A 16,417-nucleotide genomic window follows, 5' to 3' on the forward strand; every position below is an offset into this window, starting at 1 on the left:
CCCAAGTCCTGCTGATGGAGGGGTGAATAAGTGGCTGTCGTGGTTTAACCCAAGTTAGCAATACAACCACGATAACCGCTCACTTGCCCCCTCCCCGCACAAAAAGGGGAGAAAATCAAAAGGGAAGGGAGAAACTTGGATTGAGATAAACACAGTTTAATAAAATAACAAAATACTAATATACTACTAGTAAATATATATATATAAAATAGAAATAAAAGATACTCAAGGCAATTCCTCACAAACTCCATCCACAACTGAGCAGCCAGTCCGAGGAAGACACACCCGGTCCCAACAGCCGATCCCAGAAAGAGAAAAGAGAGGAAAAAGGCAGAAAAGCCCAGAGGCCTCTGCAGGATGGCAAAAGGCCAGGCTAAACGTCCTGCACCAAAGCCCCCCCCAGCTTGATTGCAAGAGCAATCAAGGGAAAGCGAAAGAGCAAACTGGAAGGCCCCACTCTTGTATTTGAAGCATGATGCTACTGGGATGGAATACTCTCATTGATCAGCCTGGATGTCAGTCAAGCTCTGCCCCATCCATGCCCCCCTTCCTCGATGCCTCGCACCTGTGGGCAGAGTGCTCAGAGTGTCATTGGCTCTCAGACCAGAGCAATTAAAAACATTAACTCTGTGCTGGGGTGTTATCTTCTTGTTCTCAAACTAAGTCCAAATAATGAGCCTGCTAGCTATGAAAAAGAAAGGTTTCTAATTGCATCAAGAAAATTAACCCATTTTCAGTCAAACCAGCGCAGTGGCTGAGTGGGAGTTTGGCTGTTAGCTATGACTAACCCACTACACCACTACTTTTATTTTGTGTAAGACAGCATTATCCAGGCGATCATAACTGTTAGCAAAGAAACATGTATGTACACACAAGAATAGTTCCACTATTAGCTACTAAATCTGTCCATAGGCAAGCCCTGCTCTTCAGTCTGTACTGTCACATTAATTTTAGCCTTACCCCTAACCATCTCCTCCTGGCCCTGGATAGCACACTCGTCTGGGGAAATTTAAGTCTAAACTCAGCACTTATGCTGTTTTGAACCTAGGAAACAGAGCTTTAAAATAAGCTACAGAAGAAAATCAAGAAGTAAGAAAAAAACTGTGATTTAGATTGATTGAGAACAAAGAAAAGACAGAATCTGTATATGCAGTTGCCTGATAACAGTCTACTGGTTTATCACAGTTTGGTGTGCAAACTGAAAATGGGTGGATATTATAAAATTCTACCTTGCTGGAACACTGTTTCCTTCTACTAAAAGACAGACTCGGATTAGTTTTTCTGCGCTGTTTATCTTACGTCAGAACTTCACTCGGTTTCAAACTAGTGTACATGTATTTTAAGTTACAAAATTAATTTTTGTTTGAGGCTTTGTTCATTGTACACTGATCTGCATTATTCTGGATGTTTTGTTACTCATAGTCAACATCATAACTCACTGCATCCAAAATATGCACTTCCTAGATGTATATGGGAATGTTCACAAAAAAAAAATCTTTATCTGATCATGTGTCAGTTCTGTGAGAAGACATTATCATGCCTGAGAAGGCCAAGAGCTCTTTGCCCCAGAGGTCATTTTCTAGCACCATTATCTGCTGTCTGAGAAAGAGCTTATTGGAACTACAGGAATTACAGTATACTCATGGGATATCTGCATGCTAAGAAGACCATATCTTGTTTCAAAATTCTCACCTCAGCTAGAAAACTGTAAAGAAGTATGATGATACCAAAAAGCAGAAAGCTGATACACAAGCGTCAGAAAAGTGATGAAACAGAGAAATCTGTAAATAATCTAGAAAATCAGTTAGCTGAAAGCATGATAATGAAAAGGAAATGCAGGAGTTCTTGGTGACCTCATTGCTGAAGAAATACACATTAGGAAATTAATTAATGATAATGGCTGAGGTACTTGCAACTTCACACTATCAGACAGACTAGTATACTACATACATAGCATTAGATATAAGTTGGAAAACTTAGTCCATGGGTTATCTGTAAGTACACTGATATCTGTGAAAATATCCACATTGTATTTATATCTGTAATGCTTCTGACAGGTTAATTTATTTGCGGGATTCACAACAATTTCTGAGCTTACAGGACTGAAAGTAGTTGTTGTAGTTTAACCCCAGTATGTGGCTAAGCACACACAGGTGCTCAGCCACTTGCCTGTCCCCAAACCCCAGTGGAACGGGTGAAGAGCAAAGGAAGAATAAAAGCAAGAAAATATGTGGGTTGAGACAGAAATTGTCCAGTAAGTGAAGGTGAAGTGGAAGAAGAGAGAAAGAAAACAAGACAAGTAATGCAAATACAATTAATGCAAACCCAATTACTCACTGCCTTCCACAGGTAGACTGATGCACAGCTGGCTCCTGAGCAAAAGACAGCTAATGTACCTAAACCTTCCTCCTCTCCCTTTTTATTGCTGAACATGATGTTATATGGCATGAAATATCTCTTTGATTAGTCTAGGTCATCTGCTTGGTTGTGTGTGTGTCCAGCCTTTCGTGCACTCCCTGATCTGTTCATTGGTGGGCAGAGACAGAAACAGAGAAGGCCAAACACTGTGCAAACACTGTTCAGCAAGACCCAAAACATTAGTGTGTTATCAGCATTATCTTGGTCACAAATCTTAAACACAACACCCTACGAGTTGCTCTGAAGATAATTAACTCCATCCCAGCCAGACCTAGCACACTAGCATAGCCAAAGTAAAAAAATCTAACAGGCAAAACTGCTCAGCTTCATAAAATCCTCTTCAAACTGATGAGCCAAAATATAACATCACTTTACCTATCTCTATCATGATTAAGATGATTGCCTATTCAGTCATCCATTAAAATAAAGCTATGTCCCAGGGACTAGACAAACAAAATTAAATGAGACCGTGAATTTAAATAGTCAAATTAAGTACAGGTAAGTGTAACAGTTTTACTATTTAGAAATTGAATTAAAGTTTAAGCAGACTGCTCTTTCACATAGTTATTTAAATAATCAACTTATAATTAAATACCTGGCATTTCTTTAGTTCCCTCTTTAGCTGAAGGATTGTGACGTGATGTGCCTCTTGGCTGGTCCCAGTTCCTGTGTCAGTTTCCTGCATGGCAAGATCTTCCTTCCTTATTTCCTGCACCATAGCGATCCAGCTCTGCAACCTATCCCGCTGACTTCTTTTTAAGCTAACATCATCATTCAAATCAACCAGAAATGGGAAGGCTTCATCTATACAATTTCTATAACTGAAACATTGAACCTGAAGCCGTCTGAGCTGCTCCTCAAGTGAACTGATACGAGATCTTTCTTGATTCAAGTCATGTGAACATTGATTACTGACTTGCTGGTTCTGCAGAGCTTCTCGAAGCAATCTGATTTCAAGTTCCATTTCATCAATCCGGTCTTGATTGGGGTTGTAATTTACAACTGGTTTATTTCTTATGTTTTTTGCTCTGTTGGCATATTTGAGGGAATTTAAAGATTCATCAAAGTCTGATGAGGATGAACTTATACACGTTATCATGACAGTCTTGGCATTTCCTCCAAGGGAGTCTTTCAGAATACGAGTGATTTTAGCATCTCTGTATGGAATATGTACACTTTTTCTTTTTGGGTCTCCAAGGGCACTGATGACATTTCCCAAGGCCAACAGACCACTATTGATCTGAATTGACTCTTTGAAGCGTTCACCAGTATTTCCAGTCTTTGTCACTCTCTCTGATCCTGCCAAATCCACAAAATGAAACTTGGAAGCAATCATCTGGGCTGATTTCCAAGATGAATCCTGTGCAGCATCAGTATTTGTTTGAGACTCTGCAAACTGTTTCTGACAAATACTGATGGTAAAAATGGCGTGAGATCGACTGGAGTGCTCATTCATTTGTGTTGTGCCCGTGTGACGAGCTGCGTTGCCACTTTCCAACAGGCTTATCACTTCATCTGCACATTCTACTTGGAATTCCTTAGCACCAACAATCACTTCAAACACCAAACCAAAGAAAGTGAGAATAATTCAATTAATTCTAAATTCTCCAGCAAAAATTTACAGCAATTAGGAACAGTCACAAATCAGAGAAGTATGCAAGCCTGCATTATTACAAGGCCATAGTATATAACTGTAGAAAAATAAGACATTGATACATGAAAAGCACGAGGTACAACATATCTGAAACTGCAGATACTTAGTATATGGGTGTATTGCATCATAGCATTTGAAACAGTATCTTAAATGCGATACACAGCCTTACTCATTTACATATTGATATAGGCAAATTGCAATCTAGTGCTATCTAGAAAAAGTATGTGCAAAGTCAGCTCAAAGGACAGTTTAAAAAAATACTAAAAATAAAAAAGTTCGGAGTAGAAATGGTTATTTGTCTATGGTAAGAACAGAACTTCTGTTCTATATAGCTCAGGCAGGCAGGCCTTTTGGACAGTATCTATTAGTAATCTAATAATTTGGAAGTGTATTTCTACCAAATACTCCTAGCAGCATATTTTTTGTCCTTTGTTTTAATGAAGGACGGAAAATGTCCTACCACAATCAACTGAGGCTGACTCAAACTGTACTGGAGAAGAAAAGTAGTTTAAAATATATTGCAGGGTTCTTGTGAAGCAATGATATTGTCTGTAAAGTTTTTGCTAAATTAATGCCTTCTTCCAGCTACAGACAAGAAAATCATGCCAGCTCAATGCAACAGTACATTAATATTAAAGCAAACACAACAATTAGAATATAAAGAATAAAAGAAAACAAACAAACAAAACCAGATTATGCAGTTTGAGAATCAAATATCTCTGCAGCAGATTCTTCTAGCATTTTCATGTAGTGGACAGGAAAACTATAGATAACTGTTAATTTCAAAGCCTCCAAAAAACATCAGATGCTACTCCTAATTAAATGTCCTCTTCCACTCATTTCATACCAGAAGGGGGCAGATATTTGCAGTATCAGTGGCTTAACAATTACAATTTTTAATGGAGAAACAAAGGTTCAACCTTAAAATACTTATTCAAGTGAATAATGACACACTATTGTCTTTCTAGACAGAATTTCCAGAAGCAATAACTGTATTTCTACTTTATCATTTGTTGCCATTTCTGGTAGAACATCTATATCGTTCACAGGCATCTAAACACAAAACCGCTTAAAATCAGCTCAATTGAGTTTATATTCTGAAAATGCAACTTTTCCTAGTATTAGTAATGAATAAGCTCTTTCGAAAGAAGGCAAGAATAACTTGGGCACACACCTGAAATGAAACACACAAAATTTTAGAGCTGAAATCCTACCTGTATTGCCCTTTTCATCTTCTCGGATGTGTAATTCTTTCACAGAAGTCTCCAACTCCAATAAATCTCGAAGTTCTTCCTTGTAAACCTCTATGTAAGATACTTTCACATGGAAGTCAATCTTACAGTTTTCAGAAATATGCTGGAATAATTCCTGGATAGCCCGGGGGATTATGCCCTTTTCATCCTCTGCAACTGATGCTATGATATAAGCAAAGATGTCACAGAAGTTTGCAGTGGCTCTGCTGCATAAATTGCAAAGACTGAAGATTGAGATAAGTCTACTCGATATACTAGGGAATCTGAAGAGCTCAGTGTTTCCATGGATTTTTGCAAATATTTGTTTTCCTGGGGTTCAGAACTTTTGTGTGCATCCATTAAGAGGATTTAAAGCGAAGTTCTAAATTGCATAATGTTACAGTCATAAAAGCTACCAAAAATATGGAGGCTACTTTATACTCCTCAGAGTACAGATGCCTTCTTTATTCCTACGCATTATAGTTGGCAATGACATCACAATAGTCTGAGAAATTATAAATTCTACTTAAATACAGCAAAGATTATTAGCAACTTAGGGAGACAGGATTTACAAGCAACATTTACAGTTATTTCTTATTTTTTCAAAGCAGATATGGAACACTAATGCCATACTGGTTTTGTTGTTGTTATTGTTTTTTAAATATTCAGCGTGGTGTTCCATGCCATCCTTAGAGGTATTTAAAAGATGTGTAGATATGGTGCTTAGGGACATTGTTTAATGGAGGACTTGGTAGTGTTAGGTTAATGGTTGGACTTGATGATCTAAAGGGTCTCTTCCAACATAAGTGATTCTGTGATTCTATGACTCTAAATAAAAGGAATATTTTAATACCTACCAAGACATTTAGAATGATCTATTTATATCAGTTTGGAAGACTTAAATAATAAATTCTATGATGTTATAGAAATGTCTCTCTCAAAAAAAGCAAAGAGTGAGCAAGCAAATGATTAATTGCCTAAAGCAGACATTTTCAAGGTAAGATAAATGTAGCAAGGATCTCCAAACCACTGTACTTCAGGAAGAAATTCTAGTTTAAGTTGCATGCTAAAATATGGAAGGAAAAAGCTCTTTATAAATATATTTTTGATATAGCCTAAGTCATGAAGAATTTGTTTTCAGAACAGTCTAATTATAATACAGACTTTGGAAGCTTTTTTTTTTTACTATAACTTTTCTTCATTAGCCCTTAAAAATTCTGCAGCACGATCTGCTACGTATTAAATATTTAACTTGCACAAATGCATTCTTCACCAGTTTTCAAAAAGTCCAAACTTTCTACAACCTACCAATGTGGCCACCTCCGATGGTATAAGTCTTCCCAGAACCTGTCTGTCCATATGCAAACACTGTAGCATTGTATCCCTCAGTCAGAGACACTAGAAGAGGCTTAATGCAAACAGTATAAACTTCTTCTTGGGTTGAGTTTTTGCCAAATACAAAATCAAAAGTGAAGACACGGTCTTTCCCAATGATAATTTGTTGCGTATTTGGGACTATCCTCACACACACTTGGTGGTTATGAAGTACTTCTTTGGAAAGCAGAGGTCTGATTCGAACCGCGACTTTAACTGGGATCTCCTCCGTGACAGACTCCATCCTTGTGCTCCTCACTCAGTATTCATATAGTCAACAAGAAATCTGTTACCACTCCTGTGTTCACCTCTTTCACAGGTGCCTGCAACTAAGAAAATATTTTTTCCACGTTAAGTAATAAATAAGAATTAATTTCCTGCTGAAGTAGAAAGTTGACATTTCCTAAAGAATACATAAGCACTATTACACTCCTGAAAAGTACCTGATATAAAAGCAGCTATATTAATAACTGTTAAATCAATTCATAAATTATTTTTTTCCTCTATTAATTTCCAAGCTATCAGACTCAACCTTAATTCTGAAACTTGCCTTATTTTCTACCTGAACATAACACAGCCATGTAAAGCAACAATATTCTAAGAGCTTGTTAATAAACAGTGTTGATAACGCATATGCTTACAATTAATTCTCTCATTCTCCTGTTCCTGCTGTGTTCATGCTGCATAGGCAAAATAAATCAGTCAAACAAACCCTTCTTCTCCAAAAGTTATATGTATACACACACGTTTTAGAACCCTCTTTCACGTAAGAAGCGCCAGGCATTTGTAACTCAACAAGCACAGATAAAGCAGTTGTGCTGTGTGCAAAGGAGGTGTGCTTTTAAACGTATCTAATTACTACAAATAAAGCATTGCTCTGATTTTAATCTGCATGATTAAGCACACATGTAATGATTATTTATTAATTATATATTTTAGCAACCATGGTTCCTTATACCACTCCCTGGGTATTCGTTCTTACAACATAAGCAGTGTGCAGCAGCACAACTGTAAATATCAAGAAATAGCGTTTCTTTACAGCTGTCTTTCATGGACACGTGAACACCCTCACAGGTACCAAATGCTCCTGGATCCCAAACCTTTTTCTTTTTTTTTTTTTTTTTTTTCTGATTCTAAGATTCCCTTGCAGTGCAATGGAAAGTTTGGTTGAACTTCCTGCTCACTAAACTCCCACATACTGCCTTTAAGACAGCTGTATTACCAGACTGGCAGAACTCATCAGCTAAGCCCCCTAAATTCAAGTTTGTTGAAAACAAACAGCTTCAAAAAGATTTTGCATTTTATTTTATTCCGTGTATTTCGAGAACTTGGCCGTTCAGAATTGAGAAACTACCTGAAGTTGAAAAAAAGCCCCTTTTTATTAACCGAGCAGAAGCAAAGCAAATAAGCAAAGCACGAGACTGAAACCAGGCGTGCATCATGGCCGTGGCGATCAGAAATAACTACATAAACTTACTAACTCCGCACTCAAAACACACTCTGGCAGGTCTGCTTTTATTCATGCGGGTGCATCACTTTTATCCCCCAGCGAGCACCGCTTTGAAGCGCTGACGTTCTCCCCTCCCTTTCAGAATCACACCTGAGTGTCACCGCTCCACACCGGGGTGTGTGCGCACCCACGGGGCACGCCCACGGCACAGACCCGCTCCCGTGTGGGTGCTCCCCGCTCCCAGAGCGCGGGGGCAAACACCCTGCGGGGGATTTTCGGAGCGGGCCCGGTACATTCTGCCGTGTCTCGAAGCGCACCTTGTACTCCAAACCTGAGGGGAGTCGGGGACGGGGTCACGCCCGGGCCTCGGAATCCAGGCGCCGGGGCTGGCGGAGCCCCGCTGTGTGGCGGGCCCGGGCGGAGGGGCGCGGCAGGGGGGCGCAGGCCGCGGCGCAGCCAGCCGAGGCGGCGGCCGCTCTCTCCCCGTTGTTTACGGCGTCTCGCTTGGCAACGGCGGCAACGTCCGGCGGCGGCCCCGAGGCAGAGCGGCGCCGCCCCGCACCCCGCCGCCCGCAGCGCCCCCCGGCGGCAGGAGGAGCCGCCCCCCACCCCTCCCCCGCGCCGGTCGCCGCCGCTCTGCGGGCTCCAATGAAAACGCAGATAAGCTCCGTGCGATTGACGTCACCGCGCTGTTTATTCAATTAACGCAACATTTCGGCTTTGGCCGAGCCACAAAAGTAGAGCTCAGAGCTGGTGGGGGGGCGCTCGGAGTGGAGACGGACTGTGCAGCAAAGTCTGCACCTTTAATTCCAGTGAAAGATTCGGGGGAGGAAACAAACAAACAAACCAACCAACTAACCAACACCCCCCCCCCCCCCGCAAGTTCGCAATACATCATCAGAAAACGTACATTTGATTTAGCCATTTCCAAATTAGTCTGTGACAAGCCGGCATATGAAAAGAATAACTGCCATTCAAAAGACAATGCATCGATACGGCAGCTAGGGGACCGGAGTCAGTAATATATACACCGCACCCGATGGAACGGAACGTCTTTCATCTCTTCCCTGTGGTCCCTGGCATAGTCCCAAAGGTGATAATCGAGTAAAACCGCGTTTATCTTTCCACGCATGTCCTGACCCTTCCTCTCATAGAGCTGCAGCAGGTGCCTGCAAATCAGTGCACAGCACCAGATGGAACAGCCACGGATCTCCACCTCCTCCCTGTCTCCAGACTGGAAAATTGTTCCTGCAGGACACAAGAGACAGCAACCCAATGATGTTCGAGACACAAAAGCCCCAGGACAGCTTGAATTTGCTTCCCCTCCCCTTTCCCCACCCCACCCCTTCTATTCTAGGACTGCAGTTTTCATTACTTCAACAACGTTGCTGTGTGCTTACACATTTACCTGCTATTCCATTAAAACATGAGCGCAGTTTAAGAAAATAAAAGGTGTTTGCATTATACTGCACATGACACTTTTTTTTTTGGCTTGTGGAGACAAAAAGGGTAGTCAAATGTAATTCTGAGACAGTGTATTTTCTGCCAGGATGACTCCAAGATTTAAAAAATAAGGAAAAACAACCCTATGTATATAAGGACATCAAGAGACCCATTTGCTGGAATGACTTGGACGAGAATGCCCTTATTAGGATTCATGGAAAAGAAATCGCCTTTATGACCTATTTCATATATATATATATATATATATACATGGCCATACTATTAATATCGATGGATTATAGCACTGATCTGTTTATCTTGCTGTGTAATTTTAAAATTCCCTAACAGCAGTTCCACCTCTAAATATAGTCATTTTACAGTGGAAAGGGAATTGATTTAAGTTTTTATTCACTGGAGTACGTAGTTCGTAAGTACTGGAAGATGGAACCATGCTCAAAAGTGGGACTCTAGTTTTATGCCATTAACTTCATTTAAAGCATTTTTTTAAAATGGTAAGGTTACTTAATAAGGGAGGAACAAACCTTCACATAGTTTCTTCATTAGTTCTTCAGAATACATCATTGCTTTTAAGTGAACAAGAACTTGAGGAATTCTGTAGTCAGCAAATATAGTCAGACTAGAAATGTCATCGAAAAAGCCATCTCCTTTGCCTTCTAATACACTCCATGTATCTGCCACAAGTATTTGTGCCCGTTTGTAGAAAGACACCTTTTTGCTCTGATGAAAGAAATTTACAAGTTATGTAAGTGTCTGAAATATTAACAAATATAGCTACTGACATGCACAGAGAGTGGCAGGTAAGAGTGACATTAAGCTATCATCTGACTAATCAAACCTATCACTTAACCAAAGCAGAATAAAAGTGCACCACTCTTAAACACTTTAAAAATCTAAACAGTATCAAACCACAAGTATAATGTGAAATACTCATAAATAAAGAGAAACAAAAACATAGTAGAAGTCACTGCAGTGGAATAAAAATTGTTTAGATTCCACTTGGATCTCAGAACACATTAGTGTTGTTTCACTTCCACTTGGCAAACACTGTAGTTGGAGTCCAGCAAATATTAATTCTTTCAGAAACCCTAAAGTTCGTCCAGTCTGTTGAGAAGTATAAAAGGCATGTACTGGATTAGACAAAGCATTTTCTCCATCAATTTATCCATAATGTTAAGGAAATAAAATTCTAGTGAAAACTTCAATGAATGGTCCTCTGTGTTGTATAGTCTATCTTGCTAGTTACAGAGGAGAGATGAAAATTATTTTCAGTAGAAGATGTATTCACAAATACAAGATTTTCTTAGATACTATGCACAGTTCTATTTTTGTCAAACTTTTTTTCTGGTGCCATTCCTGCAAAGATTTACATGCCTTTGCGACTACTCACAAGGGGAAAAACTAAAGATATGCTACGATCTCTATGCTGTTAAGGTTTTTATTCTATGATGAAGACAATGCGTGAATGTAAATCCATACCCTTAAGAAAAAAGGTATTAGTGGCTTATGTTTTTTCCTCCCTTTATAGCTAGACAAGATTTTTGGCTTTGGATAACATGTGCTAAACAACAATATGTAACTGGAATGGTTAATCTGAAATACAAATAGGTGGGGATACGAATTATTTCCAGTTTTATTCTGCCACCCTTCATATCACCCCCATTTACAAATGACATTTTTAAAGCTAATTTAATTTCACTTTATTGCCAAGATGCTACTATTCCTGAGAGCAAACCACATTTTTTTGTCATTAAATGCTATTCTCCAAAAACACTGAGAACAAGACGTCCAGCTCCATTTCACAAAACAATTCCTGCAAATATCCTGAAAACTGCTTCTTTCCCTGTGCTGCATTCTATACTTGACATAGACGCACAAACATACTTCTAGAGAACACACACAATTTTGGTATGTTAAATAATAAAACAGCACTTGAAACATCACAACAGGAAGTAATTAATAGACCAAATCCCATCACAGGTTCTGCTGCCCTAAATCTAATGGAAACAAAGAACACAACTCTTTTAAAGCATTAAGACTTTCCAATGTGGTAAAGAACTGATTGTCTCCAGCACCACACCGGTTTGCAAGAGCAGAGGAAGGGAGACTTCAAACGGAACTTTTCATGTCATGCTGTAATTCAATTTAGAAGAAAAACACTGTCTGGGACTCGTCATTGAGCAGATGTATCATTTCACTGTTTAAATTATTGGTAATTTTTATGCTGTACACATCTTTGGAAGCTTATGTAAAATTCTCAATATCAAAAAGAACATTAAGCATTTCTAGTATATTTTCCCATCATTCTTTTCAACAGAAAGTAAGGAAAGCACTAGGTAGATACTACGTCTCAATACAGTAGCATTTGTCCAAAAATTGAACCTTTTACCAGATGGGAATACAACTTCACTTTTTTTTCTGGAACATCCTCACTTTTCAGGAAAAGCTACTACATATTTGTGTCTCCTCTCTACTACAATGAGTCAGTATTGAGAGACACAATAATTACGACCTAGTGATATTAAAAAAAGGTCTAATGCGTTGGCAAAGAGAAAAATGTGATAGCATAGCTAATTAAAAAAAAAAAAGGCAAAGAACAGGAGGATCATGAGAATTTTACAATCTTGGTCCCAGGTGATGGGAAATAAAAGATAAACACAAGGAATGTCCATAACTGGAAGCTCAGAAAGGACTCCACTGTGTCTATGTCAGAACACAAAAACCCCAAAAGTGAGTATAACATAGTCTAATATTTAAAGTTCTGTCAGTATTCAAATTCAGCACAGCATCTAAATATGAACGACCCATCCAAGGACAAAAAGCTTTTGGGGATTTTAGTTTTGGTTTGCAACTCACTTTCCAGAAACAAAAGATTAGCAACTTCTATAACTACATTCAGTGATGTGTAATTATTGTGTTATGTGTTTGGAAAAAGGTATAGCCAAAGAATTGTGTTTCTTTTAGAAGCTCTCCTAGAAGGTCAGAATGTAGGACAGCTCTAGCAGTCTATGATAGTACACGTCTACTGCAGAATTGATTTTATAATAATATATATTTCTAATCGGGAGAGCTACTGAAAAACATAAGTTTACTAGTGGATATCTCACCATATATTCAGTTCCCTTCTAACCCTTTATTGAAGGCAAAGTCTTATTTGTGAGACCTCGACCTGCTGTGACAGAAATGATGTTGATATTGGGATCCAGGAGATCTCGCATTAGGTGCCGACATTCTTTTTTCTTTTTTTTTTTTTTTTTTAAAGTAGGGTGTACTCTTGCTCTACATTATTTCACCCACCTTCAAAATACACATCTTGCTTAGTGAAAGCAGAAAAACAGCTTCCATATTCATGCAACAGGCTTTACTACTATGTCAGTGCTTATGGTCTGGGATCATTTTTGGAACATCTTTTCATTCTATGGTCTGCTGCTGCTTTTAGGGAGGCTTGCTTTACAAAGCACTCAGCATCATCTCATGAAAGACATTACGTCAATGAATACAGTCACTATAAAGATAAGAAAATACTCTATTTATCACTTTACTTGGAAAATATGTCCTTTTTGATTATATGAATCATCAAAAAGTTACTTTATATGTAAAAAATCCAAATAAATTAAACAGTAGGTTCAAAGATTAGTTAGAAAGCACCTCTAATTTTTCATGTAAACATATCTTCATAGCAGGAGACAAAGGAAAATAAAATCATGCCACCTACTGAAGGGCAGATGTAAGTGATAAATGCAGTAGATGCAAAGCTCCACTTATTGTTTCTCCAGGGAGTTACATGATAAGACTGCACAGACTATCAGTATAGCCTGCACTGTCACTAGAACAAAAGTCTTTTGGACATAATGATATAACAGCTGAATACAACTGCTGATGAAACTACATACAGGAGCAGCTACATACATCACTCATGCTAAGTAAAGATCATGCCTGTACAGGCAAAACCAGAGGCACGGAAAATACCAGAGAGTCTCTGTTTATCTCCCATGAGCTTCTTTCAGGAAAACGGTTCCAAAAAGCTTCAGCATACTGTCAAACCTAACAAAAGGATGGTTTAATTCTGGCCTGTAGTCATTTGTGCAGCACCTGTTGAAGCAACAACAGCTGTAGTGTGCCTTCCCAGTAGCCGTACATTTTCACTTTTCCACCAGGGTTTCTTTTCCTCCATTAGCTGCAAAGAGCCTCAAGTTAAGAAAATAAAGAGAGATGGGGGAGAAGGGAATGGTAGCAACTAAATTTAAAAAAAAAAAAAAAAAAAAAGGAAAAAATATTCTGATTTTTCAGGCAGAAATTATCTCAAATATCACACATTTGTAGGGAGTACAAAGGAGTTGTGATCTAATTGGGAACTTGGAGTATAACAAAGTAAATTACAACAAAGCAATGAAGACAGAGAAAGTATACGAAAAAAATAGCTCTCCTCTGGGACAAAAGTGACTCTTGTCAAGGACTTCAGATAATCAAGATTCTTTTACTGATAGTAAAGCGTGTGATTTTGTTTTTAGAGGTTTAGACTGATAGAGAAATGAAATCTCAATAATTTTTACCCCAGCTTAACAAAAAAGTGTACTGTGGTCTACGAGTACTATTTAAAAAACCTTCTTTCCTATCTGCATGACTCATCGCAATTTACATAATTAAGATCAACTGCTTCAAAGCCTGATTTTCCTTTAATTATACAGACCAACATCTTTACTGATTTGAGGCCAAAAATATTAAAATAATAGTAATTTTTCTTCTTACTTCCCTTGAGTTTTACTTCTTAATACACTGAGTTCCACAGAAACGGTTCTGTTCACGTTCCATTTCCTGGATTAAAAATCCCAACAATTCACAAACACTAGATCAATTCTGAACTGATTATGCTCCCAGAAAAATTTACATAGGCAACCTAAGAGCTATATTTTAAAGTCACGATCTGTAAGGAGGAAATTCTTACCGTAAGAAATTCAGCATTAGAGCTAGCTTACCTCAAATACAGCTTCATCTCTGTAAGAAGGAAAATTTTCCAGTACTAGACGTAGTAGTTTTTGAGCACTTTTCTCGCTCATTTTAACACAGGTGAGGAAAGACCCTCCAAACTTCTCTAAAAGAACCGTTCCGCTTTCATTCAGCACCCAATGTCTTTCTTCAATCAAAGGTATGGGCACTTCTGTGTCAGAGCGAAATACATGCCTAACTTGGTCAAGCGTCATGGTGGCAAAATATGATGCACTGGTAATGGGTATTCCTTCAGAAAAGTAAAAATAAGATGTTTAGGCTATTGTAACATACTCCGAAGACCTAATGCAGTGGTCTGCTATAGATGCGAGCATTCATATGGTAAGCTCTATTGAGTCTATCAACTCTTAAAAAAATCAGCTGTGTGTTCAGCTGTAATCGCACCCAGACAGCTGCTTAAAACTAAACTTCTGTTTGCACAAAGCGCTTCCTTCCAACATGTAACCACGGAACTGTTCTAACTTTTTATACGTGATTTCTCCCAGCTGCTTAGTCTTCATGTCTCAGTGTGGAATTTACACAGGGCACTGGCAAATCCAGTTCGTACACAGTATAGTCGGCATAGGCCTGTTTTCCCTTAGCTCCTGATCACGTTGTACATTTACAAAAAGTATCTTAACACAAACGTTCCCGTAATTTATGAATAAATATGTACAAAATTAATGAAAACCTCCACCTATACCTACAAATACCTCCTTTTCTGATGACAGCAACAAGAGTGAGCACTAAAATACTGGCTTTGGAGGCGTGTGGGTTTTCAGACTTACTGGAGCTGCTTTGGTACTAGATTAGTCCATAGGATCCACAGTTTAAGCCTCGTTTTCCCATTTGTCACGGAAACATGCGATTTATCTTAAGAACACACGCGAAATAACAGAAGCCACAAACAGCCGGCCACGGACATTCCCTAAAAGCCTTTTTAACGGAGGAGACCCCACTGGAGGCGCAGGCGGCGCAGTCCCTGCACCAGGTGGTGTCAAGGCGCCGCCAGCCGGCTGCCCCGCGCTCCGCGGCCCGGGCTGCGCACGCAGGTTTCCGCCGGCAGCAAGCAGGGGTTCGCAGGACCGGCTCCTGCTTCTGAAGCGGCACCTCTACCGCGCGTCCCTCGCCCCGTCCCGGGCCCCCCCCGCCCCGTCCCGGGCACCTCCCGCCCCGTCCCGGGCACCCCCCGCCCCGCCTGCTCAGGGCGCCCCGCCGGCCCCGCTCCCCCGGCGCTCACTAACCCTCGTCGAGGGCCCTGTTGACGGCAGCGCAGAGGGACCAGTAGCCGCTGTACGTTTTGCCCTTGTACTTCACCAGGTACTTCTGCTCCTCCCGCTCGGGCCAGAAGGAGAAATTGAGGGTGTCCACCAGGAACACCCAATCCACCGCCTCCCGGCTGGCGGCCTGGGGGTTCAGCTCATGGAGGCTCTTCCAGCCCGCCAGGCCGAACTCGGCCGCCGCGGCTTTGTCAAACAAACTCTCCGCCACCCGCCGCGCCCCCTCCTCGTCCACGAACACGTCTTTGCTCCTGCTGGCTATGAACTTGGCGGACTCCAGCGGGGACAGAAACGGCTCCATGCTCGGCCGCCTCTGTGGGAGCAGGAAACACGCACGCTTTCAAGCCCAGCCCCTCCGCCGTGCCCCCGCCCCGGCCAGCCCGCGGAGCACCGACGGGACAAGAGGCCGCCCCCGCCGCCCGCACCCGGGCGCGCCGCACGCCGGGACGGTCCGGCGCAGCGCTCGCTCCCGCAGCCGGCCCTGGCTCAGGCCCCACTCACCGCCGGGGACGCGGCCGCCCCACCGCGCAGTGCGCAGACGCGCGGGCCGGGCGCGCCGGGG

The 16,417-nt window shown here is 40.7% G+C and overlaps 2 protein-coding genes across 5 annotated transcripts in view; both read right to left on the reverse strand.

Annotated features, from left to right (window-relative positions):
* KIF27 (kinesin family member 27) overlaps nucleotides 1-15,896 on the reverse strand; it is a 33,753-nt gene extending 17,857 nt beyond the window's left edge. For 3 of the 4 annotated variants that reach the window (XM_065655953.1, XM_065655952.1, XM_065655950.1), the window contains exons 1-4: nucleotides 15,820-15,896; nucleotides 6,613-7,007; nucleotides 5,287-5,487; nucleotides 3,014-3,972 (exon numbers count right to left, since the gene is read on the reverse strand). In XM_065655953.1, coding sequence (XP_065512025.1) covers nucleotides 3,014-3,972; nucleotides 5,287-5,487; nucleotides 6,613-6,922 — 1,470 coding nt within the window. In that variant the 5' untranslated portion in view covers nucleotides 6,923-7,007; nucleotides 15,820-15,896. Of the gene's footprint in view, nucleotides 1-3,013; nucleotides 3,973-5,286; nucleotides 5,488-6,612; nucleotides 7,008-8,445; nucleotides 8,503-15,819 lie in introns of those variants that run through there. The other variant, XM_065655951.1, reaches the window with a different exon arrangement.
* QNG1 (Q-nucleotide N-glycosylase 1) lies at nucleotides 8,804-16,369 on the reverse strand. The gene is made up of 5 exons (XM_065655954.1): nucleotides 16,357-16,369; nucleotides 15,820-16,168; nucleotides 14,566-14,825; nucleotides 10,114-10,309; nucleotides 8,804-9,376 (listed from the first exon to the last, which is right to left on the reverse strand). The coding sequence occupies exons 2-5, from the start codon at nucleotides 16,154-16,156 to the stop codon at nucleotides 9,144-9,146; spliced, it is 1,026 nt and encodes a 341-aa protein (XP_065512026.1). The 5' UTR covers nucleotides 16,157-16,168; nucleotides 16,357-16,369; the 3' UTR covers nucleotides 8,804-9,143.
* Between the last annotated feature and the right edge of the window lie 48 nt (nucleotides 16,370-16,417).

This window comes from Caloenas nicobarica, chromosome Z (genome assembly GCF_036013445.1).
Source record: "Caloenas nicobarica isolate bCalNic1 chromosome Z, bCalNic1.hap1, whole genome shotgun sequence".
In the NCBI taxonomy this organism is placed as follows: Eukaryota; Metazoa; Chordata; class Aves; order Columbiformes; family Columbidae; genus Caloenas; species Caloenas nicobarica.

Coding starts and splice junctions, on each gene's coding strand:
- QNG1 (XM_065655954.1), bottom strand. CDS start 16,156: ATGGAGCCGTTTCTGTCCCCGCTGGAGTCCGCCAAGTTCATAGCCAGC. Junction 14,826..15,819: donor CAACAGGGCCCTCGACGAGG/GTTAGTGAGCGC, acceptor ACTTTTCTGAAG/GAATACCCATTACCAGTGCA. Junction 9,377..10,113: donor AATGAAGAAACTATGTGAAG/GTTTGTTCCTCC, acceptor TGTGTCCTGCAG/GAACAATTTTCCAGTCTGGA.